The sequence below is a fragment of the Pieris brassicae genome, chromosome 11 (assembly GCF_905147105.1).
Source record: "Pieris brassicae chromosome 11, ilPieBrab1.1, whole genome shotgun sequence".
NCBI classification, from domain to species: domain Eukaryota; kingdom Metazoa; phylum Arthropoda; class Insecta; order Lepidoptera; family Pieridae; genus Pieris; species Pieris brassicae.
The window spans coordinates 11,193,456-11,211,579 of NC_059675.1; the positions used below are offsets into that span (position 1 = coordinate 11,193,456).

General features: G+C 35.3%; 1 protein-coding gene and 1 long non-coding RNA gene across 4 annotated transcripts; one reads left to right on the plus strand and one right to left on the minus strand.

The window, feature by feature from the left end:
• Positions 1 to 1,461: 1,461 nt before the first annotated feature.
• On the minus strand, positions 1,462 to 4,066 carry LOC123716174. 3 transcript variants are annotated; one of them, XR_006754521.1, is made up of 6 exons: positions 3,890 to 4,066; positions 3,301 to 3,496; positions 3,025 to 3,083; positions 2,530 to 2,866; positions 2,158 to 2,298; positions 1,462 to 1,904 (listed from the first exon to the last, which is right to left on the minus strand). It is a non-coding gene; the product is annotated as an uncharacterized LOC123716174 (long non-coding RNA). The 3 variants fall into 3 exon arrangements; XR_006754520.1 differs by having other exon boundaries at positions 2,526 to 2,866; XR_006754522.1 differs by having other exon boundaries at positions 2,526 to 2,866; positions 3,025 to 3,118.
• A 129-nt stretch (positions 4,067 to 4,195) lies between these two features.
• Positions 4,196 to 18,123, plus strand: LOC123715901 (probable cleavage and polyadenylation specificity factor subunit 2). The gene is made up of 13 exons (XM_045671261.1): positions 4,196 to 4,516; positions 4,607 to 4,872; positions 5,014 to 5,259; positions 5,540 to 5,727; positions 5,922 to 6,145; positions 8,534 to 8,683; positions 9,192 to 9,390; positions 11,518 to 11,608; positions 13,154 to 13,340; positions 13,788 to 13,878; positions 15,598 to 15,712; positions 16,654 to 16,841; positions 18,000 to 18,123. The coding sequence occupies exons 1-13, from the start codon at positions 4,368 to 4,370 to the stop codon at positions 18,090 to 18,092; spliced, it is 2,187 nt and encodes a 728-aa protein (XP_045527217.1). The 5' UTR covers positions 4,196 to 4,367; the 3' UTR covers positions 18,093 to 18,123.
• Position 18,124: the final 1 nt, after the last annotated feature.

An 18,124-nucleotide genomic window follows, 5' to 3' on the forward strand; every position in this document is an offset into this window, starting at 1 on the left:
AAGTTCAGTGGATGGTGCCACTAACTCAAGAGTTTATAGTAGTACAAATTTTAATACAGGACAAGATTGCGAGAAACAAGAAAATTTAATAAATTCACAAAACGGTTTACATTCATGGATAATAAACCTAATTAACAATAATATTATAAACGATGTGTTTACTTCGAAAGATTAAAGTTTAATAGAAGTTATGAGATTAGTGTGTAATTAAATTCAGCACACCACTGTTAAAATAAATCGACTTTTATATACAATTTGTCATAAGTAATGTTGTTTCTTAAACGATTTGCAAAATGAATTGTAATTTATTTAATATGACTGTTTCTATTATATATAATTAAGTAAAAAAGCATATTCATGAGTTATTTTAATACAAGTAAAAAGATTTACTTGGAATAAATTCTTAAGAAGCAAGAATATCTAGAGTTCTGTCTGATAAGCGGCTTCATCTGTCAATTGTCAGTCATCGCTATGTACCGCAGCTGCAGCCGCAGATGCAGCTGAAAATGCTCTCTCAGATCGTACTGAACATAAATACCCCTTGCTACTCACACTCATACACATTCTCTCTTTTTTTTAATTTATACAATTAAAAGGAATTAATTTTTAGTGGTATGAATAAGTATCGTCATGGTTGACCACTGGCACGCCAAACCGCGACATTGCCGTTATAGACGGTCGGGTTAGTTGTGACTGAATATTCAATGATTTTAAATTACTTACCAGTGTTTTTGTTATTTAAATGTTTCTTGTACTTTACGACAGTATGCATGTTACTCATATGCAAGGAACATTATAATAACATTGTTTTACATTGTATTTAGAAATACTAAATCTATATAATTAAAACTGAATTGCACAATATGTTTCTAATCAATGGAAGGTTTTTTTTTAAAAGTTATTCTTTGAACTCTGAGGAAGGAACTAATTATGGAGAGGAAAATATTATACATATATATATTAATATAAAATAAAAATTTACTTTTCGTAAAGTGAACAGTCTCTACTCAAAAGGTTCTATGGCCTACCTTATGCCTATATGGAAATAATATATACTGGGAATAGAGAGCCACCTTACAGCTTTTTTGTCATATCTTAATCTATACGTCATTGTGAGCATACAACGCCATCTCTTATCGATATCGAAAACTAACTATATGTATGCGTGTCTGTACCTACACATAGCTATGCTCTATAACAGGTAGAGAATTAGGTACAAGTACTACAATGGTATAGATTATACAGTAATTTATTATATAATCTAAGACCGTATAGACCGTAAGATAGTATAACTTGTACCTAGTTCTTATTAGTTTAATCAATATTGAAGTTCGAGAGTAGAGTAACTAGTAAGTAATATTGGTTGGTATTACAATATTCGTAACTGCTTTATTTCAATACCCATAAACTGACAAAAATATTTATTTACCTACATGATACAAGTAATTAAATAAAAGACCATTAACAAAAACTAAATATTTATTTCTTAAAATGTTTGTGTTTGTTGAAATATTCTTGGGCATAAGATTTCTTTTCATCATCACCAGAGTAGGTCAATTTTCCACATAATATTCGATTGATTGACCTGCACCAACTGTATATTAAGACATTCAGTGTTATTTCCTCAATTTTTTTTTAGAGCCTCTTTATGTGTTACACATTTGAAGTGAAATGACACAAATATGTCAGTGCATGGCGGTACAATTCGGCTTGTGATGTCATACCTTTAACTACTTTTTGAAAAGTAGTGTTGGCATCCAGTTTTTCAGCTTTTGCAAGCCGCGGCTTAAATGAATGACCACTTTTTCGCAGTCTGTAGATATCTCTCCTCAAGTTACAAATTTGTTTTTGGTAAGTGCTATACCTATTTACTGTCAATTTGAACAGAGCCGTTCTTTCCGAAGCTGTAACAAAAATATATAATTAAATAAAATCAGCCAATTGCAAGTCAAACTCGCGCAATAAGGGTTCTGTATCTATAAAAACAGCAAAAAAATTAATGTCTATGGTATGGGAGCCCTCTTAAATAAATATTTACTGATGGCTAAATAAATATTTAAGGGGGCTCCCATACAATAGACATGATGACCCTCCTACAAGGGGGTTGCTACAGCCTGCGAAAAAAGCCCTTCACTGGCACAATATGACATCACCAACCTTTTGAAGATCTTTTCTTGCGATGACCATGGCCCAGCATTATAGCAGCATATTCCGAATGCCTTTTTGATGATCTTTTTATGTTGTGCTTAACATTCTGTCGAGTGGTTACTGTAGAAGTAGATGCTGAGCCACAGGCAACTGAAATGATGTCAGATATCTTGATTAATTATTTTAATAAAAATAAAATAAAGTGTTATGTGTGTTTGTGCAATATAACCCTTGCAGCGCTCAACTTCTTATACAAAACCTGTTAAAATGTTACTTTTGAAAAATAGGCATTTTATGAAAGTATTGCTGTCGCAATGACCTCTATAGTTTAACAAACACATAGCGTAAGGGGCCGTTGCACTTTGGCATGTTTTTACCTACACAAAATGGATGAATGGAGGATTTGTATTCCTTATACGAATCCTATCCTCCAATATATAGTTAGATTTTTAACAATCTGTCCTCTTCGCTTTCTTGGTGCCTTCCTTATCCAGACGCTACCAGCCACCGGTTTTCCAGGCATTCATCGAAGGGACATGCTTGTTTGAGATCTCTACATAAGTACTCGTCTACAAGTATAGTCAGTTGTCTCTTAGTACTCATTCAAAAAGCTATATTGTTATTATCTGATATAGATGACTTAATATTGATATCTTCAATGGTGCAGCTGGTGGTAGCTTTGTCCTGGTGTATGTTCTAATATTATCTTCATAACAACCTGAAGAAAGTAGAACCAATGTCAATACAGAAACTATTCAATTAATTGTTATGGCTGATTGATAGAGAAATCCAGTGACATACACACAAAAAAGAAATACAGGCAAATTATAATTCTCTTTTTTTGTAGTCCCTTAAAAACTAAATTATTTTAATTACCTGCATCTAATTGGGTTTCAGTTCCATTTTCTGACTGACCATTTCACTAGGGTAGTTTTCTATAAAATAAAAAATAAAAGTTTTCTGTAAAAGCCTGAAAAAAGTTAAACAATTTACCACTAAAATCTTTATAAGACATTGAGTAACACACAATAGATAACCTTTTTTTTCATGGAGGAATAAGTAAGACAATGAAAATACAATTGCTATTGACGATATATTGGTTTCTCAACCATCCAAGGGTTAAGTAAATTAATTAATATTTCAATTACTTACCATTCAAATGAAGAGATGGAATGGCTAAAGCATTTAATCGGTTATTACGATTACGATCTCTGTTGGTGAAATGAACATCACAAACTTTTTTCTTTTTGAAAATCTCTTCATTAGTCAATTCAAAATCACCAGTAAGATCAACCCAAGAATTCAATTGCTGATGGAATCTTTTAGGGTTTGGAATGAAGGCTGCCATCTGAAAAATAAGATAATGCATAATGTAATATGCATGTCTATATGTTGATAGTTTTAAGATTCAACATTAAATCATGAAATAATATGTGTGTCCTTTCGAAAAGTCTTAAAACACCAATTTACACTGTACAACCGAGTGCAGAATCCCGACAGTATGCCAGAGAAACTAAAAGCTCGACTCGACGTGCTTACTAAAGGATCTCACAATACAGAAAATAGGGTAAAATGCAAAATGAACAACAGCAAAATGGTAACGCAACAAGCAGGCGTTGGTTTGTAATTTGAAATTCAGGCATTCAAATACCTGATATAACATTATTTTTCATGTCAAAATTTTAGAAAATACCCTTTAGAAATATTTTGCTAAATTGAATAATTTAACCTCGTAACTAACCTCGCTACCAAATCCGCTTTCTTTCCCTGCCGCGAAGCACCTCTCCTTTTCAACTCATTCTTTAGATCTGCTATTCTCCAAGCAGAGTCATGTTGAAAAACTTGTTTTAACCAGAAAGTAAAAAAACGCTATAAAACACACGGAGATTTTTCGACGATCAACTAAATGGAACAAACATACAGCGCCCTCTACTGGAAAAGTTTCTAGTGATCTTCCCCATTGATGGTGCATGCTGCCCGTTTTTGTTTTGTCTGTGGGTGTTATCACGTTTAACTGTGATCTGTAGAAAACAGATGTAGGCTTTAACTGCGGTTTATTTTGTCGGCAATTGCCAATTCCATCGATCTGCATTTAGTGTTTTTGATACTTTTAGATAAAGCCTCTAGAATATATTTGTAGAACTTGACATTTTATTTAATTTTAAAATACAAGACGTGTAAATGTAAAAATTTCTGTAAGATTTTGAGGAAATCCAAATATGACATCTATTATAAAATTACATTGCCTCTCTGGAGCTGGGGATGAATCTCCACCTTGTTATGTGTTGCAAATAGATGAATTTAAATTCCTTTTAGATTGTGGCTGGGACGAGAAATTCGATACAGACTTTATTAAGGAATTAAAAAGGTATGGTATATTAAAAATTGGATTCTTTGTACAAGGTACTTTGTTGGAGTATATTATTATTTTTTTAACCTTTTTTTAAACCTTTTTCAGGCATGTAAATAGTATAGATGCAGTACTTTTATCACATTCTGACCCGCTACACTTAGGAGCACTTCCATATGCGGTTGGACAATTGGGTCTTAACTGTCCAATATATGCCACATTACCTGTCTACAAAATGGGCCAAATGTTTATGTATGATTTATATCAGTCACATAAAAATATGACAGATTTTAACCTGTTTACTTTAGATGATGTTGATACTGCATTTGATAGAATAACCCAATTGAAATATAATCAGAGTATTGATATGAAGGGTAAGGTGACTTTTAATGAAACGGCATATAGACATTTTAAGTGTAGAAAGTTATAGTTCCAATACCAGTTACAATTTTTTAATTATACTTAGCATTTATTCATTAGCTCTACATATCTAGTTAAAATCCTGTAATTTTTAGGCAAAGGTTTAGGACTCCGTATAACACCATTACCAGCAGGACATCTTCTTGGTGGAACCATATGGCGTATAGCTGCCCCAGGTGAAGAGGATATTGTTTATGCACCAGATTTTAACCATAAAAAGGAGAGGCATCTTAATGGGTGTGAAATTGAAAAGATTATGAGACCATCGTTGTTACTATTGGGAGCTATGAATGCAGATTATGTGCAGCAGAGGAGAAGGTTGCGGGATGAAAAGCTTATGAGTGTGTATATTATTAATTAAATAGCTATATTGTATAAGACTAATTGACTCTCATAGACTAAAAGGTATATATAAAAATACTAGTTTAACAGATAATTTTTGAGTTGGTACATTCTTTTCTTAAAAGAATAAGTTGAATTGGCTGGGAAATATTTTAACAAGCAAATGGTGTTGTATTTCAAAATACAGTTTCTTCTCAATATTTTTTTTAATTATATTAAGTTAATATTATTATAAAATCTAGTTTCATATAGATTTATAATATGTAATTTCTGTTGCAGCAACAATACTAACCACTTTACGGGGTGGTGGATCTGTGCTGGTTTGCACAGACACAGCAGGGCGAGTCTTAGAGTTAGCTCACATGTTGGATCAGCTTTGGCGAAATAAGGACTCGGGGCTTGTTGCGTATTCATTGTTACTCTTGTCAAATGTCAGTTACAATGTGGTGGAGTTTGCTAAGTCACAGGTAAAAAACATATATATAACATTACTTTGATCCAATTAAGAACACAATTTAAATGAAATTATCTTTTTAAGCAAAAACTTAAATCATATTCACAATTTTTTTGAAACAGTAAGTGTTACAGAAACCATAAAATTTCTCTTACTTTAATTGCACTTTTTTCTTGTATGTTAAGATAAAACAAAATACAATTGCAGATAGAATGGATGAGTGACAAGCTGACTCGTGCTTTTGAAGGAGCCCGAAGTAATCCTTTTGCTCTACGACACCTCCATTTATGTCACTCAGTGGCTGAGGTCACTAGGACGCCTGGTCCCAAGGTGGTGTTGGCTTCTTTTCCAGACTTAGAATCAGGATTCGCCAGAGACCTCTTTATATTATGGTCTCAACAATCACAAAATTCTATTGTATTAACTGCCAGGTATGCTAATATGCAATTTATTATGAAAAATTCTGGTAATAGAGAAGTAGGAATTTAGGCTACTGGAATACATGAATTAAACCATTCTCAATATGAATAGAATTAGTAATTGATAAAATTCATGAAAAAAAAAAACAACTCTAGTCACAAGTGCTTGCTTGAAGTGACTTAATCCTGGAGCAAATTCTAAAAAAGTTTAACATAAAAGCGTTACTTTCGAGCTTATATAACAGCAGTGTCGATCCCCGGTTGTGCACCATTAGTTGTGATTTTCTTTCTATGTGCGCATTTAACATTAGCGCGAACGGTGAAGGAAAACATCGTGAGGAAACCGACTTGCCTAAAAATCGACGGCGTGCGTCAGGTACTGAAGGCTGATCACCTACTTGCCTACTTCAATTTACAAATGGTCATGAAACAGGTACAGAAGTCTGAGGCCCAGACCTAAAAATGTTGTAGCGCCATTGATTTATTTTAGCTTATATAGCAACTGAAATTAATTAACTTAATTTCAACATTAAATATAATAGCTTCGATCTACATAACTCTAAAATCATGCCTACGTGGGTAACACTGATTTTTTTTAGAACTGGCCAGTTAGAATCATTGCTAATGAAAACTTTTTCGAATTTCATATTTAGAACAGTTTTGTAACCTAATGTAGTATATTGCATTTGTCATTTGTTTTTGTGAATTGGCGGCAAATCTAAAACTCTTGTTACACGTGAAAATGAACCTAACGCGAGAAAATTTTTGGTCAATGATTTATTATGAGTTTCGTTATGGGCTAACGCAACAACAAAGCTATGTTAGGCTGCGATTAGCATTTCTTAATAAAGCCCCATCTCGTGCTTTTACAATTGGTTTAACGAGTTGAAGCGTGGATTTAGCAATCACAATGATGATGAAGATAACATAGGTGCTGTGCGACATATGATAGAGGAAGATAAGAGAGTGACCTATCAGCAGAGACGGTATGAGCCAAGTACAAAAAATATTACACGAACATTTAGGCGTCAGCTTTGTACCAGATGGATTCCCCATACTTTAACCGACGACCAGAAACACCTTCGCATGGACTGGTGATGCCAAATGTTAGATAAGTTCAACGGTGGTGACTCAAATGCTGTATTAGACATCGTCACAGGTGATGAAAGCTGGATATATTGCTATGAACCCGAAACCAAAAGACAATCAGCTCAGTGGGTTTTTCCTTTCGGAATCGGCCAACTAAGGTAAAGAAAGGAAAGAAGGACTGCCTCACTCTTTGGTCGGAAAGGTCATTTCGCGACAGTTGTGCTAGAAGATGAAAGGACAGTTACTGAAGACTAGTATGTCAATCGTTGTTTGCCCGTTGTCTTGGAATAAATTCTACAGCACCGCCCTAGAAGCAGGATCTTCCTTCACCACGACAATGCTTCAGGGCACTCCGCAAAACGGACTGTTGAATATTTGACTATGGCAGGTGTCGAGATAATGAGTCATCCGTCATACTTGACGCCCTGCGACTTTCCTTTATTCCCAAGAACTAAAGAGGAAATTCGAGGTATTCGCTGTACGAACCTTGAAGATGCGGTGAAGAAGCGTACGAAAATGTCACAGAAGAGACCCCTAAGGAAGAATGGGCCCACTGCTTTTCTCAGTGGTTCTATCGAATGCGACGTTGTGTAGAGAGGAACGGATTACTTCGAAAAACAATAAAAGTATTGGCAACTTTCTACATTAAGTCGTTTTACATTTTCAGTGTTACCTAGGTATTAACATAAACTATAGGTAAAAAGAAATTGAAAAAGCAAAGAAATCAATATCAAAATCAATGATGTATATGATTACAACAAGTATTTTTTAAACTCTAATTAAAGGGTAAGTTTTAAGTTTGTAATCAGTTTGGACCACCACATACCTATTCCACCTTTCAAAGGTTCCGCAGGCTGTTGAATTTAGGTTAGTATGGATAATGGAAGCCAGGGGTTGGAACAAAATTTCAACTATAAAGATGGAATTCACTGGTCAATCAATGGACACATCATTTCAGCACGATCGCGCTAAAAACGTCAAAGTCATATTTTTCTCGTCCCTTTTTTTTAATTTTGTTTTACTATCCCTAGCAATTCTCAAGATTCTCTACAACTTTTGTTTAGACAACAGATCTCTCAGCCAGGCCTGTTAGCATCTACAGGGATGCAGATGGGAAATTTGAGATTTTTCCTATTTCCCCAACTTAGTGGAAGTTCAAACCGATACAAATATTTTTTCAGCAAAAATTTATTACGAACCTCTAATGATTACTTGAATGTAACACAGTTTCAAGTGATTATTTATATAGATCTAAAGTGCAGATAGCAACGCCAATGTGAGTAATATATATGATGTGCTATTAAATTTCAGAACATCACCAGGCACGCTCGCCCGAGACCTCATAGACAAGGGCGGAGACCGTACCATAGAGATGACAGTACGCCGCCGAGTACGGCTAGAGGGCGCAGAACTAGAAGAGTTCATGCAACAGCAACGGACTAAAGTCAAGGATCCTGTGAAGTTAGTGAATTATATATAAAAGTGTTTAATGGACATTTTATGGTTTAATTAAAATCATAAATCGATTGATTTAAACAGTCGATTAACCTAGTATCAGCACGTCCACCTTCTAGCGCGTCTTCTCCATAGACAACTCTAGAAGCTTGCTGTTGCGTGAAATGCACGAGACATGCAGCATCGCCAGTGTATGTTTAGGAAAGGTAACTTAGAGGATTTGTCGTGATAGACCTATATTATTTTACTTTGATTTTGTTTATTGAGTTTGTAATTATCGGTGTGTCATAGTTATTGAATTCAGCGGAATATTGCAAAACCTCGCTGGCGTCTTATATGTTAAAAAAAATTCTCTGGCCACATTACTGTAAATAATTTCGCATTTATGCCACTTAAAGAAGTTCGATAATATTGTTTGGATAATGTGTTTTTATTTTGCTGAAATAACCACAAAAAAACAATTTGTTTATTGCTCGCGTGATTGGGTGTAACAGTCCTTTGATTTTTTTTCCAGAGAAGAAGTTGACGGTCTATCATCAGATTCCGAGTCGGATGGTGAATTGGAGATGTGGGTGGTGACTGGGCGCCATGACATCCCCGTCCGCGCAGAGTATAGGGCCGGGGGCTGCTTCAAGTCCAACAAAAGACACCACGCCATGTACCCCTGTCACGAGGACCGCACCAGGGCGGATGACTACGGCGAAATTATTCGGGTATTTATCTGCTAGAGTCTTCTAATATGCGTACTGATTAAATTATTATTTGATCTGTTATTAATATTATGTTTTTATTAAATCTAAATAGGATTTCATTTTTTTTATATAAAACAGAGAGAAAACGGGAAGAAGGCTCATCTGATGTTAAGTGATACCGCCCACCCATGGACACTCTCATTGCCAGAGGGCTCGCGAGTTGTCGGTCTTTTAGGAATTAATATGCTCTTGTCTTTAACTAAATACTGTCAAACTGTATTTTATCACTGCTGCGACCTTAAATCCCGTGACGGATCTTTTTTCGCATCTGCATTAATTTGGATGTAGCGTGATTATATACAGCCTTTTTTTACAATAAATGGACTATACAGCACATAAAGAAATATCAAATTCGCACCAGTAAGTCGTGGGTTATGTTTATCTATGATATGTCAAAGAAACGATGCCAATGGAGTGTTTATGTGTGCATTTAACACTCGCTCTTACGGTTAAGGAAAAACATTGTGAGGAAATTGGCATGGCTAAGATCCAATAATGATGACGGCAGGTCTGACACAGAATGCTTATTACTTACTTCCCTATTAGAAAAAGCGATTACGACACAAATACAGAAGTCCGAGGCCAAGGGTTGGAAATGATTGTGCCACTGGTGTTTCATTTTAATTGCCAGTTTCTTCAAACACACATAATTACCTAGTCTAGCTATAAATACTGAAACAAAGTAAAAAAAAAATCTATTACCAACAACATTTATTACTTTTACGGTGTATTAGTTTAATACATAAATATAAAACAATTTAAAATATAAAAAGCTTATTCGAAATGGTCTCCATTCGCTGCAATACAGTCCTTTAAACGTTAAGGCCAGATATCAATAGAAGCACGCACTCTTTTCATGGGAAAATTCTTCACTGGCAATCATACGGATTGTGTTAGGGACTCCAAATTATTTTTAAACTGAGCATAAATCATAATCCAGTGGATTAAGATCGGGACTAGATGACGGCCTGTCTTCAGCTCTGATAAAAGTCCGAAACGTGCGTTTCTAACCAAGACTGCGTAGACCGAGCTTTATGACCCGGGGCCGAGTCTTGCTGGAAGGACCATTCTTGGTTATTGAACATGGTGTTGTTAAGGGGCTTCACTTCCTTCTCAAGAATGGTATCTTGATACACTTGTGCCGATGTTTTGATACCTTTTTCACAACAGTATGGCTCAGTCACTCCTTCATATCTAACACCTCACCAAACCATCACTGAAGTCTCATTGTGCCCACGTTGCACTCTGTCGACTAATTGGAAAGCTTCCTTAGACCTTTTAGCATAAATACGTTTGTTAAAATGTTGCTCAATTGTAAAAGAATCTCATCCGTAAACAATTTTTTTCTGTGACCTCCCTTTGCGTACCGCTTTAGTAGTGGTTTCGGTTTTACCACCCTAATCTTTTTTTTTAATATCAGTTAAGAAATGACTAGTACGTCTCTTATAGACTGCAAGTCCTAAGTCATCTTTTAAAATACGCGACATGGTGTCGCGGTCTAGGTGTTATCTTCTTCTCCCGAGATAAAATCTTTTACTTTCGGACAGGACTTCTTCGAATTCTTTCCCTTATTGTTTTGACCACCTTTTCGGACGAACAATACGTGACCAGCCAGATCATTTTCTGTCACAAACAGAAGAGGTCTCGTCGTACCTATTAATAGACTAGGACACAAACATTTTACTAATACCAAGCGTATGGAGAGTTAAAAATTACATTAAGGCTAGGCTAAGGCTAGTAGGCTCCATACCTACTTGTGTAATGCAATCACAGCGATTGGGTTCTCTTTATCACCACACTCCATTTTAATAGCGCAAAATATTTTACAATATATTGATATGTGAAATATCAATGAACGATCATATAAAAATGACAGATTCAAAATTCAAATGTAATATTTATTTATTTTCAATTGTAACAGTATTTCTGGCCAGACTAACTATAATATTAGGTCAGCGACGTGCTTTAAGCAAATATAAATAATACAATCTAATAAACAAGTAATAAGGGAAGCATTTGTTGTGATTAATAAAATTCTAATGAATAAGTGTCGCGGGAACGCCATTTAATCCATTGTAAATATTACAGCCTGAAGACTACAGATTAGCAGAAATAGTGGATGCTGAAGGGGAAATACGTGACGTACCTCCCGCCCCACCGCAGAAACCTGAGCCTGAAGGTATATTATTTTTGTGGATGAAGTTCCATACATATCTTCCAATCTCGGATTTTGAGCCCTTGACAGTATTACTTTACGCACTATTGGGCGACTTCATATAGAAACTATCACATGACTAACAGTAATTTAGTTTTAACCGACTTATGCAGGTAATTTATTCGATGTAAATACAAATTATATAGCTTTCTCTATTTGCAATTTAGAGCCTATAAATCATATCAGATTAATATTTTTTATCATATTTGATTTTGGTAACTAATTCTTAAAAAATTTTTTCGATAAAATAAACAAAATTCTTTTTGAGCATTTATTTTCTGCCTCCCAATTAGCTACTTTTGTTTTTTAATTGTGACTCACTAAACCTAAGATTGGCTTTACATTTCATATTATTATTAGTTATAGCCTATATTACCTAGGTAACACTGAAAATGTTTAGAAAATGAAAAACGGCTTAATGTAGAAAGTTGCCAATACTTTTATTGTTTCCGAAGTAATCTCCGTGCCTCTCTACACATCGTCGCATTCTATGAAACCACTGAGAAAAGCAGTGGGCCCATTCTTCCTTAGGGGCCTCTTCTATGCCATTTTCGTACGCTTTTTCACCGCATCTTCGAGGCTCGTACAGCGTATACCTCGAATTTTCTCTTTAGTTCATGGGAATAAAGGAAAGTCGCAGGGCGTCAAGTGAGGACTGTATGACGGATGACTCATTATCTCGACATATGCCATAGTCAAATATTCAACAGTCCGTTTTGCGGAGTGCGCTGAAGCATTGTCGTGGTGAAGGAAGATCCTGCTTCTAGGGCGGTGCTGTAGAATTTATTCCAAGACAACGGGCAAACAGCGATTGAAATACTAGTCTTCAGTAACTGTCCTTTCATCTTGTAGCACAACTGTCGCGAAATGACCTTTCCGACCAAAGAATGAGGCAGTCCTTCTTTCTTTTCTTTACCTTAGTTGGCCGATCCTCGAAAGGAAAAACCCACTGAGCTGATTGTCTTTTGGTTTCGGGTTCATAGCAATATATCCAGCTTTCATCACCTGTGACGATGTCTAATACAGCATTTGAGTCACCACCGTTGAACTTATCTAACATTTGGCATCATCAGTCCATGCGAAGGTGTTTCTGGTCGTCGGTTAAAGTATGGGGAATCCATCCGGTACAAACCTTCCTGACGCCTAAATGTTCGTGTAATATTTTTTGAACTTGACTCATACCAATGCCTAGGCTTGCCCGTATCTGCTGATAGGACACACTCGTACCTTTCTCTATCATTCGTCGCACAGCACTGATGTTATCTTCAGTAGTCGCTGTTAAAGGACGTCCCTCACGCGGATCATCATTAAGATTGCTACGTCCACGCTCAAACTCGTTAAACTAATTCTAATAGTGGTACGTGATGGGGCTCCATTAAGAAATACCTATTATAGCTTTGTGATTGAGTGAGCTGACAACGAACAAGTAACAAATGACAAATGAATGCAATACACAAATATAATACAATACGCAATACATATTGAATACAATTTATGTTTATTTTTCAGAGGAAATAATAGAAATACCGAGCAAATGCATGTCTTCGGTGCGACAGATCGCGATTAAAGCTAGTATTCAATACATAGAGTTGGAAGGAAGATGCGACGGGGAGTCCCTACTTCGAGTCGTGGCACATGCAAAGCCCAGGGCTATAGTGGCGTTACGGGCTGGAGCTAATGCTGTTAACGCGCTGAGGTATTGTAAACGAAGTTTAAGTCCGATAAGATTTTTTTTTGTATTAATGTTTTAATATAGCTAGAGATTTATAATGCGCGTGCGCTATGTCTGGGTACATTTTTGTAGCCTCAAAGTTATGACAAGATAAGGCTTCCGTAACATTAATATCCAATTCAAAGCAATTTCCAGCGCTTCTATCTTCCAAAAAAATACAATATTGCCTTCCATATATCTAATACAGATTTTTTTAAGTTGACTATATTAGTTTAAGAGATTTTAGACGCTGTTTATAAAATAATACTTCAAACCAAAATTACTATGTGGAATATTTCGTTGCAAATATGATGGACTATGAGGACGTCACTCGCTAACCACTTTGATTGTGAGGCCGATGAATTGAAAATGTCGAGTAATATTATAAATTCGTGTTTATATCCGTTATAAAAGTTTTAGTTGACATTACAGAAAACATTGTGAAAATGAAGGTATAGAAAAGATGTACACCCCGGGAAAGGGGGACGTAGTGGATGCCACCACGGAATCCCATATTTACCAGGTACGATACATTTTTAATTCTATTTTCATAATCAGTTTTTTGGTTTTATTGCGATTTGTGCAATGTTTAAACCAGAATAGCTATTTTTTACTTTTGTAGCATATACATATTATTATTAACTCCATTAATTATTTATTTTCTTTAAATTCTCATATAAATATGAGACATCGACATTTTTTATCTGGTCTTGCTACTTTCGTGCGAATATGTGCGTGCACGCTGGGATGAGTGAACCAAAGATAGATAAAACATTTTATGTATTCATAAATGGTGGTTATGTCATCTACCCCTTTAAACCTATGCGTACGTACACAGATTATAGAGTCTGCTCGGAAAAATAACCGTCGTTGTCACAGCAGTGCTAAATTACCTTTTACCTATGTTGGCAACATTGTTCCGTCATTCTAGTTTGATGTTAGTCTTAATACTTAATAAAAATAAAATTAAAACAAATTTTAGAAGTTTGGTCCCTTTAATGCTATAATATAAGAGTATTTCCTACAACTGCGATTATTCCCTTTGGAGTGGACTCTTGGATCCTGGGGTTCAAGTGCACAGGTGCTAATAAAAGAGTTAATTTGGTCTCTCGTAGATAGTACCGGTGACCCCAGAGCTGGTGCATTCCTCTCTCAACAAATAAGTATCACAGCCACAGGACCAAACTGTATAGATTTGGTTTAATTTATTCTTTTATTATTACTATATAGGTTAGGAAAATTCTAAACACTGTATATTTGTTTGTTTGTTTTGTATATTTGTTGTTACTTAATATTTAATGAAATAACACGTAGCTAATAAGAATTATATTGATTCGCATAACCGCCACGCCGTTTTATCTTTCCGCACAGGCCCTACCGTGCTCGATATTACGGTTAAAAATACTTAAAACCATATTTAATGAAACGTTGTTAAAATTAAGTCCATATTCAGAAATGTCTCAACTCACAATCTCGCTTAAAGCTTTGCTAATGGTCAATATACTTAGATAGGCTGTGGGCAATAAGGTAAGAATATTATAATTAGTTTTTCTCTGACTTAATAATGTGTATATGTCGTAATTAATGAATGCATGTTGTTTTTTAGTAAAATATTTTCTGTATGTAAAGTAAGCCCTTTATAACGCGATATCCGTCGCCTATATAACGCCGTATTTCCCTCCTATAACGCGGTTTCTCATGTTCTATTTGTGTTGCGTGAAATAATGATTTGTCAAGACCATAATTTGTTTTGCGCAACTTTGCACATGTTTCAAATGTGTTCTTATAAAATTAAACTAAATAACTTTGTCAAATTCGTGTTCGTAGTTTTTAAACAACCACACGCAACACTCGTCGAGCGAGTTTGCTTATCTTGCCGAAGCCGCGCACAAATTATTCGAAGAGGTCGATTGGGTATGAGGGTGTGCAACTGTTTAATCGGTTGCCATCTAAAACTCGCAATATTGGCGTGTTTGACAGATTCAAGGGGGCATTAAAGATCCATGTCAAAGTGAATATAGTGAACTGAAATTGGAACGTGTATCTCGCTCACAATATTTAGTTTCTCATGTAAATAAAATATAATTTTTGTAATGAGAAATAAAGTTCTTTAAACGTTAAATTGTTTAAAAAACAGTTTTACGAGAATAGTCGGACACGATTTCCTATAACGCAATACACCACGGGAGATTACTGTAAATTGTTAGTGTGCCTTATGAATGTATATATTATCTACCTACAGGTGAAACTGACAGATAGTCTGATGAGCGGTATGTCTTGGCGAACAGCTGGAGATGCGGAACTGGCCTGGCTGACAGCTACTGTGGCCGAACCTCGCGCTAGGGAACCTAACAGTGGTATGTTGTATTACGAATAGTATACAATACGTATACCACGTAGTGTATTACTTTACAATTTATGGTGGTTTTGGCGTGGGTGATGTCTGTTATTTTTTATATAGAAACTATAAATGAACACTAAATTACTGAAAATTAATTTAAAAATTGTGATAAGGTTGTCTAAATATTAAACCCCCATAAGATTGTCTCTAACGGATGTTAAAAATTTTCAATTACGTTAATTTTGAAATAAATATAAATCTTATATTGGGGGCGTTCAAGTATTACGTAAGCAGATTTACTGCAATTTATCCCCCCTCCCGCTTCCTCTTGTCAGATAAAGGTAAGCAAAGCTCTCAAAAATAATAGACAATGTGTAAAAAAGTAAATAATTACTGTTGACGTAATCACCAAATAAGAAAAACCACCGCTATAGTGATTACGTTATACTTAAACGGCCTCTTGTCTCGGATTCCAAAAACAACAAGTTTAATATTAACAGTTACAAGAGTAAATATTAGTCAGTAAACAATTTCTCTGAAGTATTTCCGAACCAATTCGTCTTAGGGACCTTCAAGAAAAGAGCGTAGTTACGCCCTGAGGGTATAGCAAGACGTAGGCACTCTACTCAAGTTCATTCGTTAATCGCAATAAACATTTCATTATTTTCCTTATATTCTATTCTTGTAAATTCCTCTATTATTTAAAGCGTCCCGAGGAACCGTACACGTAATAATGTCGGATTTCGTGCCCCAATACATAGGAAGTGTGATTACAGCACTCACTTTTTCAAGGTTGATATTTTCTACTTTTAAACGTCCTTGATTGTTTGTACGCTTTTAATTGCTGCGTATATAATATAATAGTTTTCCTACTTGATGATGATGATTTATTTTTAGTTGTCTTTTCTTATTTGTGAAGCAATTTAAGGAAACATTTGTGGTTTTTTATCCCCACAGAAGAATCAGTTCTAGACGACATGATAGCACTAGAGGCCTGTGAGGGTAACACACCGGGTCACGCGGCGGCATTCATCAACTCTTTGAAGCTTTCCGAGCTGAGAAGCGCTCTCGCCAAGCACGGCCTAAACGCTGAATTTAACGCAGGAGCGCTGGAATGCTGTAATGGAACTATCGCTATTCGGAGGGTAAGTTCGTCTTTTTTGAAATTTCTGCTACATTTAATGTAAGACTTCATTAAAAGTAGTTTTGGAGTTTTAGTATAGATTCGTGGCCAAACAGATTAAAGGTTTTATACAGGATAAAAGCCAAAGGTGGCCATTTCGAATAGAATATTTTTTTAATATTTTGCTGAGACTTTAATAAGTATGTTTTAATTTTATTACATTACTTCATTTAAAAAAATGAATTTTTATTTGTAACAGAACTTCTGGCTGGACTAGGTATATGTTTTTGTGGTTCTGACCCACAATTTCCTAGCCTAGTCTAGGCTTGAGCACTCTGTCCATCGGTCGTGTACTGTAATCGCGGCTGTGCAGTGCAGCAAAAGATTTTTCCTTCTATTTCCGCATTTAATTAATATAATAAGAATATTTTTCTTATGGTCAAGGAAAACATTGTTGTTTCCCCAAGGCGACGTACGGAATAAGTTTACGGAATCAAATATTATGACATTATATCGTCAATATATTGTTCGAGCCTTGTTAGATTTAAAAAAAAATATAAATGATTTTAAAACAAATGGTGACTTTCACCAGCATAATACTCGAAACAGAACAAATCTAAATCTTATCCAACCAAGCTCCAGAAGATAACCACTTATATGGAAATCGAATTCGTTTTTACATAAAACGTTTTTACCTAGCGAAATTAGAGAATTATGACTGTATCAATTTAAAACTCTCGTTTAACGTAACTTATTCGATAAAGCTTTTTATATATTTGGCAATTATTTAAATGATCCTTGAATCCTCGGGATTGCTTTGTTCCAGTTCCAATATTTATGGCTTCTGTGTAAGACGACACACAATTTGAATGATTAAAAAGTGTGGCAGGGAGTTTCTTGCCAGTTCTTCCTGTCCGGTCTACGCCCTTGAGTTGCGAATTGATCTTTTCTGTTGACGTTCATAAGTGTACTTGGTTACCCATATGAATAAAGTTATTTGAGTTTGAGTATGAACATCGTCAGTCAGCCAGTATTTGACCTACATATAAACTTGTCATTAACAGAAGGCTGATCGCCTACTTGCCCATTAAAAAGTATCAAGAAATCCAAGGCCAAGACCAAGGTTTTGGCCTACGACTATAAACATTTACTATCGTAATCAAAACATTTGTTGTTCCAGGTGGAAAATGGTCGAATTGCATTGGAAGGAGTTTTATCGGAAGAGTATTACAAAGTGAGGGAGTTGCTCTATGACCAGTTCGCGATAGTTTAACATTTAAACTGTAAATAAAAAAAGTTAAGTAT

Excerpts from the sequence above, each read along its gene's own strand:
- LOC123715901 (XM_045671261.1), top strand. The coding sequence starts at position 4,368 with ATGACATCTATTATAAAATTACATTGCCTCTCTGGAGCTGGGGATGAA. Across the intron at positions 11,609-13,153 it reads GCAGAAACCTGAGCCTGAAG|AGGAAATAATAGAAATACCG; the intron begins GTATATTATTTT and ends TTTATTTTTCAG. Across the intron at positions 13,879-15,597 it reads CGGAATCCCATATTTACCAG|GTGAAACTGACAGATAGTCT; the intron begins GTACGATACATT and ends ATCTACCTACAG.